At 59.6% G+C, this 15,563-nt stretch overlaps 1 protein-coding gene across 5 annotated transcripts in view; it reads right to left on the bottom strand.

The window, feature by feature from the left end:
• The window catches only part of RALGDS (ral guanine nucleotide dissociation stimulator), a 66,595-nt gene that overhangs the window by 39,970 nt on the left and 11,062 nt on the right, over positions 1 to 15,563 (bottom strand). For 4 of the 5 annotated variants that reach the window (XM_061199694.1, XM_061199690.1, XM_061199691.1 and 1 more), the window contains exon 1: positions 3,713 to 3,895. The exons of the other annotated variant lie outside the window; for it this stretch is intronic. In XM_061199694.1, the coding sequence (XP_061055677.1) occupies positions 3,713 to 3,895 (183 nt within the window). Of the gene's footprint in view, positions 1 to 3,712; positions 3,896 to 15,563 lie in introns of those variants that run through there. 5 annotated transcript variants of the gene reach the window in all.

The following is a 15,563-nucleotide window of genomic DNA, read 5'->3' as shown; positions in this document are numbered from 1 at the left end:
ACCCCCTCCCCCGCCCCCCGCTACAGGCTGGTCAGGGGATGGAAACGGGGGGCTGCCCAAAGTTCTGCTTCCCCTGCACTGGGCTGCACGTTTCCACTCCCACCTCCTCAGAACTGGCTTGGGGACAGTGGTTTCACTGGAGCCACGTGTCCAGGAACGCGGCACTTCTGGGCCTGAGAGGCCGGACGCCGAGCCTGAGGCAGGGCGGACACAGCATGGTGCCACGCTGTGAGGGCCTTACAGGCAGCCAGTCCTCCACTGCCTGGGGTGCCACCTCCCCAAACCGCCCCCACTGGCCTGCTCGGAGGCTGCAGGTGGCCAGTGCTAAGTCTCCTCCAAACCCTCCTCACCAGCAGTGAAGAAGGGCCTGGAAAGGGCTAACCTCCAGGCTGAGGATGGGGCCCCAGTCCTGCCTGCCAGTGGTCTAACACCTCTCAGCACTGACCCCCCCGACCCGCTCCTGCTCCAGGGCCATCCTGGAGCCTCTGGGGAGACAGCCCAGTGTGCCCAGTCCGGAGAAGTCCTCCCCGCCAGAGAAGGAACAAGGACCCAGTACCAGCCAGCCTGGCCCCTGAGGAGTAAAGCAAGAGGGGAACCCGAGAGTCCGTGGGGGCCCAGCAGGTGGCAGCCGGTCAGGCCCCTCTTGAACTTGACAGGCTGTGCAGCTGCTGGAGGCTGCCCCCTTGGAGTCTGCCAGGAAGCCCGGCTGGAAGATGACAGTACACAGACTTACACACACACACACACACACACACACACACATACACACACACTCACACACACACACACACACCCCTACCTCTCAGGTCATGCCTCTTGGCCTAAGGCTAATGAGCCCTGGGGGTTAGACTGGAGCCCTGCACACCGTGAGATCAAGAGACCAGACAACGGGGAAGGAGGCGGGGAGGCTGGAGGGAGACGCATCTCCCCTGCACGTCTCTGCCCGAAGATCCGAGAAGGCTTCCTCATTTCATTCCACCCACATACACTGCGCTCAGGGCTTGCAGGCTCCCTGCCTGGGTGGGAATCCCGCCCCTGCCACTTACTGGCTCGGTGAGTTTGTGCAATCTAGCACCTCGGTTGTTCCATCTGTTAAATGGACGACGGATGATCCTGACCCCAAAAAGACATAATGCATGCAAACTACTCAGCACACGGCCTCCCACCAAGTGCTGGCTCATATTAGCTATTATTTAAAACCTTTAGGGTCCAGCTGTGGGCTTGTTTCTTCCTTGAAGCTCTCCCCGGTGTCTTGTGGCCCAAAGCACTTTCACCTTCCTCTGGCCTATAAGCACCCCTACCCTTCACCAAGCATGGGGACTTCTGGGCTGCCTGGGCCTGGTTCCGTTCCCCTAACAGCTCCACCATCCTCCCGGGGCATGTGTAATTGTCTCCCTGCGAGGTATCCTTCTCTGATCCCTGTGGGCTCTCGCACACAATAGGCGCCCAGCACAGAACACCGCCCAGCTTCAAATCCTGGCTGCATCCTCGCTGGCTGCGTGTACATTTAGTTCAGGGACTTCACTTCTCTGAGCTCCAGTCTCCTATCAAGTGGGGTTGGCATCTACTCGGGAGGGTTGGTCAAAGCCAGCTGGAACGAGGGGGTGGTGTCTGCAGACAGTAGGTGCTACGGACTCCGGGGCTCCTCCTGCCTGGCTGAGGCAGTGGCCTGCACGGAGGCAGGGGCGTGGGCCCGGTGACCTCCAGAAAGCACAGAACTGCGCAGGCCAAGCTGGGTCAGCAGTGGCTTGGCTTAGAAGTACGATGATGAGCAGATGCCCAGATGTGTGAGGGCATCTGCCAGCCCAGAGAGGGAAGGACGGGGTGGAGACTTGGTAAGGAAAGGGGGACTGGGGAAGGAAACAGAAACTGCCTAGTGGTTTCCAGACAGGACAGGGACCACAGGCACCCGCTTCAGCTCTGGCAGGCCCCAGCGACCAGGAAATCGGCCCCAGGATGGGGGGGGGGGCGGGGGTGCTGGCAGGAGGGACAGGGACTTCCCCACCCCCTCCCCCAGCTCATGGTAAATGGTCATTGTGTTTGGTTTCCGGCAGTGGCCTCCTCTCCTGCCAGGACCCTGGTTTTCCTGCCCCAGCCAGAAGCTTCCCCTTTGATTTCTAAATAGCAGCCATGGCCTGGATCTCAGTGCTGGGGCCAGTGAGGAAGAGGAGGAGGGAGAGGGGGAAAGGGAGAAAAAGAGAGAGAGGGAGAGAAGGCAGACCCTTGGGCAGGGGTAGGGCTCAGATCTGCCTCTCCCTCGGTTCCTCAGGGATACAGACGGACGGACAGAGAGAGAGAGGGAGGGAGGGAGGGAGAGAAGCAGCTGAGCGGCCCACCCCTGCGAGCACACAGGCCGGACCCTCCAGCACACAAAGCCCGAGGAGCTGCCAGACATAATGAAAGTCAGATGAGTGCTGGGCTGGTGTCAGGCCGCCCACCCCCACCCTCCCAGGGGTCTCGCTCCAGCCGACAACGAAGACCAGAGCTGTGGGTGGATGAGGGTCGGGGAGTGTGCCTGGCCGGGCCACCGGGCAAGCTCAGCAATAAAGGGTCTCCCGGGCCCGAGGTTCTCCCACCAAGAGCTCCCTCCACCCCCTGCCTTCCCCCCACTCTGGGCAGGGAGATGCGCTTTATCCTCGGGTAAATATGCATCGCGGCCCCGTCTAGGCACTGGGGACACACAGAGGCACAAGACCCAGGCTGGCAATTACAGCTTACCCAGGCCTAAGGTGACGAAGCGGGGATACCAAGGGGCCCTCGCCAGCATGGGGGCTCAGGAACCCCGCTGAGCCCTCTGACCCAGGAATGGCCTCTGTCCAGGCCCCAACCCTGGATTCTGCCACCCTGGACGCAGGGAGTCGGAGTCTGGTGCACAGTCAGGTAGGAAGAGGAGGGGGGCACTCTTCCCCCGCCCCCCGCTGCCCAGAGCACACTAGAAACAGGAGTCCAGCCCTCACCTAGTTCCCCCAACCACATGCATGATAGGTACACCCCCGTTCTGAATCCTCCCAAATCCTTACAGATCCAGGGTGTCGGCGCATTTTCTAATCAAGCAGAAGTGAGTCACCCCTCCACCTGAGAGGCCCTTGTCCCAACCTCCCGCCTGGACACCGGGCCCCACAGGTTGGAGGCCTGTCTCCCCACTCCCCCGCTTTGAGCAGCCCGGAACATCGGAGTCCACTTCTGCCCCCAAGGGGTCTGTCCGGAAGGCCACTGTGCTCCCAACGGCCTCTGAGGATTCTAGAAGATTGCCGCCCTAATCACTAGTTCACTACCTGCATTTCCAAGCCAAACTGCCTAAGCCGGCCCCGGCCTGGCCACGGGGACGAAGTACGGCCCAGCCCTGCTGTAGGGAAAGGCACAGACGCAAACAGGCAGCGACTGCCCGCGGGAGAAGTCTACCTGGGCGGCAGGGGTGCGGGAGTGGCACACCTGGGCTCGGTGAGGTCAGGCACTGGGACGGATAGAAGGGGGCACGAAGACCCGGTTCTGGCCCCGAAACTGTTGGACCGGCTGGCGGCAGGCCCTACGCCCACCTGGCTGCCTTGGGGTTGGCGCAAGGAGGGGGATTTCTGCGGAAGGACCCTCCCCCCGCAACCTCCGGACTGGGGGGTGGTGACCACCACCACTGGAGGTGGGTGACCCGCTAAGGACGCTGGGCCCCCACCCACTCCTCGCTCGGCCGAGCGCCGGGCCGGCCTGGCTCACCCACCTCCAGGCGCGGCAGGTCGGGGTCGAGCTGCGTGAAACTGTGCAGCACCACCGGGCAGCTGTCGGGGCCGCCCACCTCCAGGCGCACGGCGTCCCACACGCTGCGGCTCCGCCGGGAGCCCGGAAACAGCGGCTCGGCGCCGCCCGCAGGCCCGGCCGCCTCGGCCCACATGCGCTGCACCATCGGCGGCTCGCAGCGGCGCGGGCGGCCGGCCGGGCCGCGGGACCCGGTGCGGCGCGGGCGCGGGGCCGGCCCGGCGCGCGGCGGCGGCGGCGGCGGCAGCCCGCGCGGCTCGGCTCTGCCTGCGCTCTGCGCCCGCGGCCCGGCCCCGCTGAGGTCAGGCCGGGGGCGGGGCCGGCTCGCCAGGGGCGGGGCTCGAGAGGCGGGGCCTGCGGCGTGGGGGCGGGGCCAGGAGAGGGCGGGCCAGAGACGCCGGAGGGGAGTGTGTACGCCTGCGCGCGCGCAACCCCGCTGGAGTGATGGCGGCTTGCGTGTTAGGGAGTGCTCGTGGGGCTGCGTGTACCACGGTTAGGCCCTTTGTGTGGGTGCGTGCGCGGGCGCAGCGCACGGGTTGTGTAGCTGTGTGACTTGTGTAAGTGTCGACGTGTGGCCAAGCAATGGGTCTCCACCTCCCATAAATTCCAGTTAAGCCCCTCCCTAGCTCTGTGGCCTCGGACAAGTTGCTTAACCTGTCTGAGCCTCAGTTTCGTCACCCGAGAGGATCACAGTGGGTAACTGACATATATAGCACTCACTCTAACGATGCCTGTGCCTCGCTGTGTGCTCCCGCAGCCTGGAACCGGGTCCTCAGTGCACGCGTGTATTTGGAAGTCCTGAGGGTTGGGCTGTGTATTTGGTGCGGGGGGGAGGGGCCTCTGCCTGCACTGGCTCAGCCCTAAGGCCACCCTGAGGAGGTACGGGCCGAAGGGAGGCAGCAGAGGAGGGGCAGTTGGGGGTAAGGGGGAGAACCCAGACCAGGCCTCACCAGGTGGGGCCTGTACTCAAGAGTGAGGAGGGATCAGGAGGGACACATGCCAGCTGGGCACCTGACACTGGTCTGGTCACCTGGGGCCACTCACTGGTGGTTTGAGTGCTCAAGGTCTCAGGGCAGCCTTCAGGGTGGATGTGAGGATGCTGAGGGCTGGGGAGGAACCAGGGCTAGGGAGCCTCAGCTGCTCTTTCTAGAAGCCAGTGAGGAGGCAAGTAGACAGATGAATGAATGGGACCCTCCCTCACACCAACACACTGCCCAGGCCTGCCCCGGCCTCAGCCCTCAGCCCTCACAGAGGCCTGCAATTGCTGTCAGCAGCCCCGGCAATGCCACCAACCTCCCCAGAACTGGTTCCATACCACTGGGCCTCAGTTTCCCATCTGCAAAATGAGAGGGCAGGTCCAGACTACTCATTCCATAAGCATATCTTGTGCACCCACTGTGTGCCAGGCCTCAGATACCCATGGACAGTGGGGGCCCAGCAGCTCCCACCCACTTGTGTGCCCATGTGGGCAGCTTGAGCACCTGCCGGATGGTTCTCCATCAGGCACAAGGCAAGGCCTTGACAAAGACGCGTGGAAAACAACTTGGTGATTTCTATTAAAGGCATTAAAAACACTCATGCCATGAAAAAGAATGTGTATATGCATAACTGAATCACTTTGCCGTACATTGGAAATTAACACAACATAAATCAACTCTGCTTCAGTAAAATAAATTTGGAAAAAAAAAAAAAAACACTCATGGCTTTGATTCGATAATCCCACTCTTGGGAATTAACCCTAAGGAAGCATTCAGAGATGTGGGCGTGGATTTCTATACAACGATGTTTATGGAAACCTCAGTTACAACTCTACCAAAGGAATCAACTCAAACACCCTATGCAGACTTACTGTCAGGACCCCGTGTGCCATTACCTACCATAGGAGGACCATGATACAGGGAGATGCTCGGCTATAACTGTAAAGTCAGAAAACCACGATGCAGAGCATGCTTTTAGAAGCTGACATTCCACGCATGCATATGACTAGAGGGACCTACTTTGCAAAAGGAATGGTGGTTATTTCTGGGCAGTGCTATACATTGTTTTCTTTTTACTTCTCAGAATTTGCTAATTTTTCTAAAATATTTTAGTAATCACACACACATAATAATAAACGCTGGGTTTTGTTTGTTGTTTTTGTTTTTAAAGCAAGATGGGTAGATTTGGCTGGGGGTGGAGACCCCTAGGAGGCTGTTGAGGAAGCCCCAGGGGAGGGTGAGGTGGGTGGGACATATTTAGAGGAATGAGGTCTTCAAAGAGCAAGAGGGGGGTGACCTGGACACTGGACACTGCCTTGGGCTAGAAGCTTCTCTTCCCACTCCTTCTCCTGGGGCCAAGCTCTCAGTGCCTGGAGAACCCAGCACCTGCCTGTACTCACTTTATCTCTTTTTTCTGCTCCCTTTATCTCTTTCTCCCAGGGAGGGGCCTGGGAAGCAAGCTCGTGCCCATTTTACAGCTGCGGAAAGGGGCCCATGGAGGCCAAGTGACTCCTGAGTGCACCAAGGTCACTACCTCTCTGACCTTGAAGGTCAAGGGGGCCGGGGTTAGGGGGGCCCAAGCAGGGTGGGGAGGTGAGGACTGGGGAGTTCCATCAGGACACAACACACCAACACAGTCGGCCCAGCTGCCTCCCATCCGACCTACCTGGACGTCGTTTGCATGGAGGGGGCGGTGGGGGGGGGGGTCCCTCTGGTTGGTGCCTGTCCCCCTCCCCGCCTTGTTCCCCCCGCTTTGGGGCTCCCCTCCTGGGTCCTGGCAAGCTTGTTCGCTGCTCCAGCTGCGTGACCGTGCGCGCACACACACGCACACACCCTTAGTTCCCAGCGGGGCAGGGTAGCACAGAAGCCAGGTTCTGGCACTGAAATACCTGGGTGTAAAGCCCAGCTCCACCCCTTTCTTACTGTGTGACCCTCCCTCCCTGCCAATGCCAGCCCCCCCTCAGCCCTCGGCCCCCCGAGAGTCACCTGATCTCCAAGGCACAGTTTTCTCCTGTTTAGCAAAGGGAAGACAGCACAGGTAAAGCACCTCAACAGGGACTGCAATTCACTGAGGCCCTCTCCCCGGCCCTCAAGCACGTCCCCTCATGATCCTCCCCCAAAGCTGTGGGGTAGATCTCTTCCCAAGGGCAGAAGAGAGGGGGCCAGGACAGTAGGTGCCACCTGATGGATGAACACAGAGCCACCCACGAAGCGCCCTTGCCAAAAACCTAACCTGAATCCAACCAGGCCTCTGCATGGTACAACCTTTTGGGGGAATGACAGGGCACAGAAGAACATGTTAAACACATATAAGGATGCACCCCACAAATTCCAGACTCTGGGAATCTTCACAGGACAAACCACCCAGTTTCAACAAATACATTTCAGGGGAAAACACAAAGGGGAAAGTGTAGATTAAAATAAAGGTGGGACAGGGACTTCCCTGGTGGTCCAGTGGGTAAGACTCCGAGCTCCCAATGCAAGGGGCCCGGGTTCGATCCCTGGTCGAGGAACTATACCCTGCATGCATGCCGCAACTAAGAAGCCCGCGTGCCACGACTAAGACCCGGCGCAGCCAAAATAAATAAATAAATAAATATTTTAAAAAATAAATAAAATAAAGGTGGGACATACGACCAAAATGCAACGTGCGGATTCTAGATTGTGATTTGAACAGGGCAACTGTTTTTTAAAAAAAAAAAAAAAGAAAGCGAAAAAAAAGAAAACCCTGAGGAACAACTGGGATTATTTGAACACTACTGGATATCTGATGATAGCTGACATCATTTTTGGGGTGTGTTCACAGGATTTTGGTTACTATTAGAGTAACATATTAAAATATTGATGGAGGGAACGATGTGCCTGGGATTTGTGTCAATATCGTTTGCTGTGGGGAAGGAGGGCAGGACATGGGGCCAGTAAGAGAAGAAGCAGCAGCAAGAGGGGCCCCTGCACTTGGTGATCATGAAAGCTGCGTGCCTTTATGCCATTTTCTCTACTTTTGTGTCTTTTTGGAATTTTCCATAATAGAAGTTAAAAAAGAAAAAGGACACAGTTTGGGACTTATCCCCTAATGCTGCTGAGGCTCCCAGTAGCCCTGGAGGGAGGGGAACAATCTCCAGACCCGGGGCCAGCGCAGTGACCACCCCCCCCCCACCTTCACCATTTCCCATGTTCCTCGCTCCACACCCAAGGGGCACTCAGAGCATCCTTACAACACAAGGGGCCCGAGGCAGTGGGCAGCTGGGAAACTGAATGCAGCTCAGATGGGGCTGGAGGCAAACCCAGGGACCTCAGGCAAGCCTGAAATCGAGTCTATGCTATCCTGGGCCCTTGGAGGGTCTGCTGGGAGGGAGAGCAAGCACAAAGCACCGTACAACCTTTCCCTGGAGAGTGCATCTGTCCTTCCCTGCGGGTCACAAGGAGCCCTGGACGACATCGCCATACAGACCGTTCCTGTAGGCAGGATGCTCCTCGCACGGGAAGCTCAAAAGACAGGTCTCTAGCTGACAGCTGGGAAGAGAACCAGGCCAAATCTAGCCCACGTGTGTTTTGGTTGGCTTGCAAAGTGTTTTTCAATTTTTGAGCCAACAGTAAAAGGTCAGGTGATTTCATATAAAAATCCACATTTCTGGCTGCTCCTGTAACTTTGGACAACCCAGCCGCACCGGGTCTGTGTTCCCACGCAACAGGAGACCGGGCGGGAGCTGACAGGCAGCTGTCCTCTCCAGCCGGGCCATCTGCTTGTGGGTTTGCCCCAGGCCCCACTGGGTCTCCCATCACTCCCTGGCTCAGAGGCCTCTGAGTAGCCACCTCCGGTTTCAGGGAAAGGTGTGCTCAGGCCAAACCTCTGGGGCCCCTTTTCCTACCCGCTGTCATCTGATCATTGGTCCCCCCGATGCACAGCAACCAGAGGGGTCTTGACCCTTCAAAGCCCCCCAGCCCCTCGCCCTCAGACAAAAGACCAACTGCTTGGTGCAACCCCAGCTTGCATCTCTGGGGTCCTCTCTCACCACGCCCAGCGAGGCTCACGCAGAACAGCTGCGGTCCTCAGAGCCTCAAGCCAGCCCCTCTCTGCCTGGCCCATGCTTCCCACTTCCCACCCACCACGTTGCCCAGCACAGGGTCCCAGGGAATGGGCTTTGGTCCCAGGGAATGGGCTTTGGGCCCAGGGTGCAACTCTGGGGAAGCCCGCCAGGCACATGGTGGCTCAGAGCAAGAACTGATTCAAGGAAATGTCCAGATGACAAGGGCCTTGGCCATCGCCTCCTCCAGCCTGGGCTCGGCCAAGGTGATGGCGGGAGCTGGTGGCCCAATGAGGAACAGGTACCCGGACTCGGATCAGGCCTTTGTGGAAAACCTTTCACCTCTCACTGGGCGGGTGGAGGTCACCAGGTCTGTCTGTCTTTTCTGGTCTATATTTAGAGCCTGGGGAAGTCATGGATGGGGTGTGGCCTGGCCAGGCTCCTCGGTCATTTCCCTGACCTGATGTCACCATTCCTGGCTGCCTGAGTCCTGGGGTAGCCCTCTGTGGGCGGGTGAGCACACACCTTGGCAGGAGGTGATGCACCTGGGCTGAGCGTGGGAGCTGTTGGCACAGCCTGGGCCCAGCTCAGCCCCACCTCCTCTGCCACTGGTCCCTGGGAACTTCCAGGGACCGCCTCCTCCTCTTTGGCCTCACAGGCTGGAGGCCAAGCTCAGAAATGGTCAGGAGGCAGGAAATGAAGCTTCCAAACACCTAGGAGACCATCCTGGGTGGAGGGGTTTGACATCATCATCACCCCAAATCTCTGACCTCACGGGGCGTTGCTGTCCCAGGGTGACCAGAACAAGATGAATCAATGCCCAGAGCCGTGGAAATGGCTCAGGACGAGGATGCCGGGCGTTCCAGATCAGCTGTGAGCTCGCCAGGCGGCCTCCCTGTCCTCCCCTGGAGACGCCCCGACTCTAACTCTTGGGATGCTAAGGGGGACACTCGGAGGAGCACACGTGTGATCCAGGGTCACAGAGTGAGACCAGGAGCCACTCTGACGACTGTCCTCCACTCCCAGAGCGCTCAGGGCCCAGCACCCTGAGGGGTCCCTGACATCCCCGAAGGCCACCAATCCAACGTGCGACGAGCCCGAGGTGGGAGTGCAGGAGAGGAGAGAGGTAGAGAAACAGAAGGGGACACAAACAGGTGGAAACTGAGCCTGAAACACGAGAATAACGGAGGGGAAGGTCAGAAAGGGAGGGGTCCCGGGACCACGCCGGTGGAACGTTGGGCACACACGACCGAGGAGCGGGCCTGTAGGTTTGGGAAACTCTCTCTTAAAATGTAGAGCCTAGGTTTGTGTTCAAGTCCCTGCTATGCACCTTCCTAGCCTCAGTTCCATCTCCCTGAGCCTCAGTTTCTCCATCAGTAAGAGGGGGATAATAGTAGTAGTAATACCACCACCACTTGGCTCTCAGGAAAGCAGATGATGAAACAATGCACAAGAGCGCTTTGTAATCTGAGAAGCATCATATGAATTTGCGGAGCCGCTAGGACAAGCCGCAGCCACCCCAACCCGCCTGGGCAGGGAGCAGGTAGACAGGCCGGCCAGGTGGGCAGACACGGGTACCAGGGTGACCGCCCCCCCACCCCCACCCGCCTCCTCTTTCACACCCGGAATGGGAGATGGAGCCTCCCCGGGCAGCTTCCAGCCAAACTTCTTCAACCAGTTCTGATGGGAGGGGAGGAAGTCAAGGGCCCTGGCCGTGGCCTAGCCAGCCTCTCGGCAGAGGCACCGATTGCCCTGGAAACTCACCTCGGTGGCCGGTGCCGGCAGAGGTGGCTTCGGCCAAGGTGTGGGGCTTTGGAGAGCAGCACGGCGGGCGACGGCCCTCCGTCTGGTGGTCACCCCAGAGACACAGGCGAGGAACACCCAACCCTTCCTGCCTCCGGGCTCAGCAGGCCTGGCTTCCTGGGCCATCATGGGGTGGGAGCCAGGCTGGGGCTGGGCTCCCAGGGAGGCCCTCTGCCAGTCTGTCTGCCCATCTGCCGGCCCCAGTGGAGTCGGGCGCCTGAGTGCCTAGGCCTGGTGTCACCCGCGTGGCTGTCATACCAGCTCCTGTGATGAGCAGGGCCAGGAATTCCCGCTCTTACCAGGCTGAGGGCCAGCCAAGGGTGGGTGGATGGGGCTCTGTCCTGAGCCGGGCCAGTAGCTGCAGCTCAGACCTGCTGTCTTAGGGTGGGCCCAGCTGTGTCCCCCAACACCCTGAGGCCCTGTCCCCATTCCCCCTGCCTGGGGGGAAATCACCACCCAGAGTCAGAAAAGGTGGCGAGTACATGTCACAGAGGTCAAAGCAGCTTGGCCAGTGGGGCCCCCAGGCAGGTGTGAGCCCTGCCAGGCCCTGTGGAGGGTGCGCAGGAGACTCCGCTTTCTCTAGGCCACCATCTCACTCCGGAAGCCTTCCCCGCCACTCAGCCCTCGGAGCTCCTCCACCCCTGGCACCCAGACATGGGATTTAATTTTAAACTGCGGGGACCAACCTAGGGTTGGCAACTGTTTATTTTGCCAAGTAGGGCAGTAAAAAAAAAAAAAAAAAAAAAAAAAAAATGCCACCACTGTCATTACCACTATCACCACTATCATTACCATCGTTTCAGAAAAGACCCCACCAAAAGTAACAAGGAGGGCATACGATCAGAAAAATGGATAATTGTTAAATGAATACATTTGGCTTTAAGGAAAACTCACGACCTTGTCTCCATTTTTCTCATTTTGCTGCAAACCAGACATTGGACGCCATGGGATGAGTCCAACCCACACATTTGACAAATGGAAAAACTGAGGCCCCAGGGAGCAGGGACCTGCCCAAGATGTCACAGGGAGAATCCAGGTCCTGTGTCTGTGCGCACCTCTGCAGAGCCCACATACCCTCCCTTCATCAGCATTCAGAGCCCAGATCCCCAGACCCGGAGATGCCAGGATGACCCAGAGGCCAAGGGCTGCTTCCTTACCCTCCTCGGACCCTGGTGGGCAGCCGGCTGGGCACGCAGGATCGCGGAGGTCGAGAGGAGAAGCGGGTGGACAGGGGGTCCAGAGCCGGCCCGCAGGCACATCAGGCCCCGGGGCCCTGGCGGGGTGGCCGGGGCCCAGCATGCCGCCCTGACGCCAAGCCCCGCCAGCACTTGCTCTGCTTCTTTGAGCAAGCGTTTCACATCCTCTTCCGGTGGCTTTGTGGGGCGCAGGGGACCCGAGAGCAGGCAGCTCAGAGCCGTGGAATGGAGACCTGGTTCCTGCCCCCGCCTGCTGCTGCCTCCCTTTGGGACTCGCAGGTTCCTCTTCTCTCTGAGCCTCAGTTTCCTGATCCGTTATAGGAAGGGGTGGTGGTGTACAGAGGTTTTCAAATTCAATTCCCCGCCCCCCACCTCTGGGGCAGGAGAATTTCTTTTATGGAAGAAAGGATTCCCCGGACACAGGAGCCCCTAGGGTGGGGCTTCTCTAGGGGATGTGGGTGGGCCTCTGGAGGTGGGGGGGCTGAGTGGCAGGGGGTTCCAGGTGGACCCTGAGGCAGCCGCCTTCCTGCCTGCAGGTGCCCACCTCATGCCTGCACCCAGAGTGCAGCATGTTTCCCCGGCACTAAAATCCCTCCAAAGGCTTCTGTCCAACCCACAGAAGAATCCAAAGTCCTCCTTGCCCCCAGCCCCCTCCCACTCACTCGGCCCTGACTCGCTCCATGCTCACCTCCACTCAGGCACCCCCTGCTCCTTCTCTCCAGCCACCTTAGCCCTTCCGTGCATGGTGGCTCTTAATCTGGACCTTTGGGAAACTGGGTGGGTTTGGGAGACTGGGCTCTCTATTAGCAGCTCTGGGACTCTGGGCCAGCGACTTAGTGGCCTCAGTTTCCTCATCTGTAAAATGGGCACAGGGACGCTGCAGGATTCAACAAGAACTCAGCACAGGCCTGGTTCGTGGCTGGCACTCGGGGGACCTGCACTCTGATCGTGTCTCATGGACATGGGCCTGGCATGTAATATACACTCAGTGAATGTTGGCGGAGCTTGCCCCTGCACCAGGGGTACTGTGGCCTGGCTCCACCTCCAAGAGCAAGCTCCAGATGGCAGTGTGAGGTCTGTTGGGTGCTCGGCACGCAGCCCTGCAACCGGATCCCAGTGGATAACTTGGAAATGTTTGTTGTCACCCTGGTCCCGGCAGAGGGCAGGCCAAGAGGGCTGGCACACACACTCTGGTCCACTTTCTCGAGGACAGGCTGGCATGGCAGGGCTCCCCCAGGTGCTCAGCCTTGTTGGGGAGAAGCCCCATGCAGGCTCCAGCAGGACATGGGTGAGGCAGGGGGCAGTAGAGTTCCGAGGAGGGAGACAGCCCTGTGGGGCCTAGGCTGACCGCACCCTTGGCCTCTCTCCCCTGTGTTGACAGCTGACTGGCCATGTGACCTCGGGCACCCCTCGATGCGGTTTGGCTGCCCTGGACGTGGACCAGCGAGCTCTCCCTAGCCTTGGGGGCATTGGATGAAATGGGGGAGGGCCTTCCCTGAGCCATGGCCTCCTGGTCCCTGGGCCCAGCGCTGTGGCAGGGATGAGCGGGTGGGCGAGGGGATGGGAAAGCCTTTCCAACTGTGTGGACATACCTGGGGGTGGCGGAGAGCTTCAAGAGGCCTTTAGAAGAAGCGGGGGTGGGGTCACAGGAGCCAATAGGGAGCCAGGCTGCCCAGTTAGGTGTGTCGGTGTGTTAATGCCTTTGATTTGACAGGCATTTATTGAGCGCTTCCCGGGTACCAGGATCCGTGCCGGGTGGCACATCTCCCTCCCAGAGCTCCTGAGCACCAGACAAGGCTCCCTGGGCTCTTCTCCAATGACCCTAGGCCCCCGCACAGGTCAGCCTGGCCTCAGAGCCATTTGGGCCATTCCTTTGTGAGCCAGGCCAGGCCCAGGCAGGGCTGGCCCCGAGCAGTGGGCCCCGAGCTCTGGGAAGGCCGAGGGCCTGAGTCACAGCCAGGAGGGAGGACAGGACCAGCTGCAGGCAAGAAAGGCAGGAGCCCTGAGGAGGAGGGGTGAGGGGGGGAGAGGCGGGGCCCATCCACCCCTCCTCCCACCCGTGTAGGGGAGAGCAGAGGCGCCTTTGTTCCTTGCCGGCCTTGTGTCACCACATGGCCCACACCATCACTGTCACGGCCTGGAACGGAGACCGGCCACGGAGAGCCAGGGCTCTGAGGCTGGGACCCGTTAGGGGCGCTCCACCTGCAAACCACCCCCCGCCACTTCTCCACCTCCATTCCTGTGCCCCTATACTGTGCACGGAGCTCTGGGTGGGCGTGGCCTCGGGGAACATTCACACCAGCCCTGAGATGCTACCCCAGGCTTCCACGCTTGTCCCAGGACACCAAGGTCGCGTGACCTGCAAACGGCACTCTGCCCACCGTGCAGGTAGCCCCGGGATAAGGCACCTGGTCAGCCACACACGAGCCCAGACATAGCAAAACCCCACTCGTGGACACACGTGTACGCACAGACGTGTGCCCCGAATCAAGCCCTTTGGGAGGGGGAGGGATTCCAGGGGAGCCTGCTGCCTCTGGCATCTGGGGTCCTCTCACCCTCTTCAGACTCCGGGGGCGGGGAGTGGGGGCAGGCCCCGGTGGGTGGGAAGCGCACTGTTTATAAACACCGTGTGGCTGTCGCTAGGAGCTGTGACTCAGAGCCAGAGCGGTGACTCCTATTCAAGTTGTGTACTCAGCACAACATCCTGTCCAGGAAGCAGGCGGGAGAGGCCTGGGGCCAGGCTTTCGTTCCTGTTTCCTGCAGCCTCCTGACCTGACTTGGGGTCCTGCTGGGGGTGGGGACAGCCCGGTTCTCCTCCCTCTCATTTCTGGGAACCTGAGGCCCATCATCAGGTCGCTCAACACAGTCACCACCAGCCTGGCTCTGCTAGGTAGGGGTGATGCCGCAGCTGTGCACGCCAGTGACCCAGCCCCGCAAGCTGGGAGAGGGGCTTAGGTCCGGGGGGGTTCCTCTAAGGCATATAGAAGCCTTGCAGGCAGAAGCAGCTACTGATGAGACAAAACACCTTTCCACCCAGCATTTGTGAAACAGATGAAGCCACGGTACCTACCTCTGCTGTAAAACAGAAAACTGAGGCCCAGAGAGGGCAAACAACTTGCCCGCGGCTGCACAGCTGGTCAGTGCCAACCCCAGGTATATGCCTGGGCCTGTCCGGTCCCCAGGGCAGCTTGCTTTCCTCCACTGTGCACTGGGTTAAAGTGGATTTGTTCCCGGCAGCACGGGCAGGTTTGGGGCTGCTGGGTCCCCGTCAGCAGGGTGGGTGGTCTGTCCGCTGTATGAGGCCCAGCTTGAGATTCTGACATCCATTTCCCTGTTCACCTCCCCCACCCCAACTCCATGCCTAAACCGGAGTCAATGACCTCCCTGGTATGTCTGCTGTTCACTGATGTGCCAGTGTGGATATCATTTAATCGTCACAATGTGTGAGGCAGTTTTGCAGGTGAGCTTGGGGACAGAAGCTCAGAGACGGCACTGAACTCACCCAAAGCCACACAGCAGTCTGGCTTTGAGGCTGTTGTTCCCAAGCTGCTCCCAGCTTTTTATAAGAGCCGAGGGAGAGTCTATCCTCGAGGTGCCCTTCCATGGGCAGGGGGTCCCTCTTTACAGGAAGGCCATCGGGGGCCAGAGCCTCAGAGTGACTTGTGGAAGGCCACACGCCCGAACCGGGAGGCTCTGTCCCCTCTTCCAGGCTGGGGAGACGTGGGGACCCCTGGGAACGGCAGAGACATAGGGAGCATCTGCCAGGGGAGCTGGGAGGGAGGGAGACAGAGGGGCGGTGCTATTTTGGCAGCTGA

Source organism: Eubalaena glacialis, chromosome 9 (genome assembly GCF_028564815.1).
Source record: "Eubalaena glacialis isolate mEubGla1 chromosome 9, mEubGla1.1.hap2.+ XY, whole genome shotgun sequence".
NCBI classification, from domain to species: Eukaryota; Metazoa; Chordata; class Mammalia; order Artiodactyla; family Balaenidae; genus Eubalaena; species Eubalaena glacialis.
Note: the sequence above shows the minus strand (reverse complement) of the source record. Positions and strands in the feature narration are given on the sequence as shown.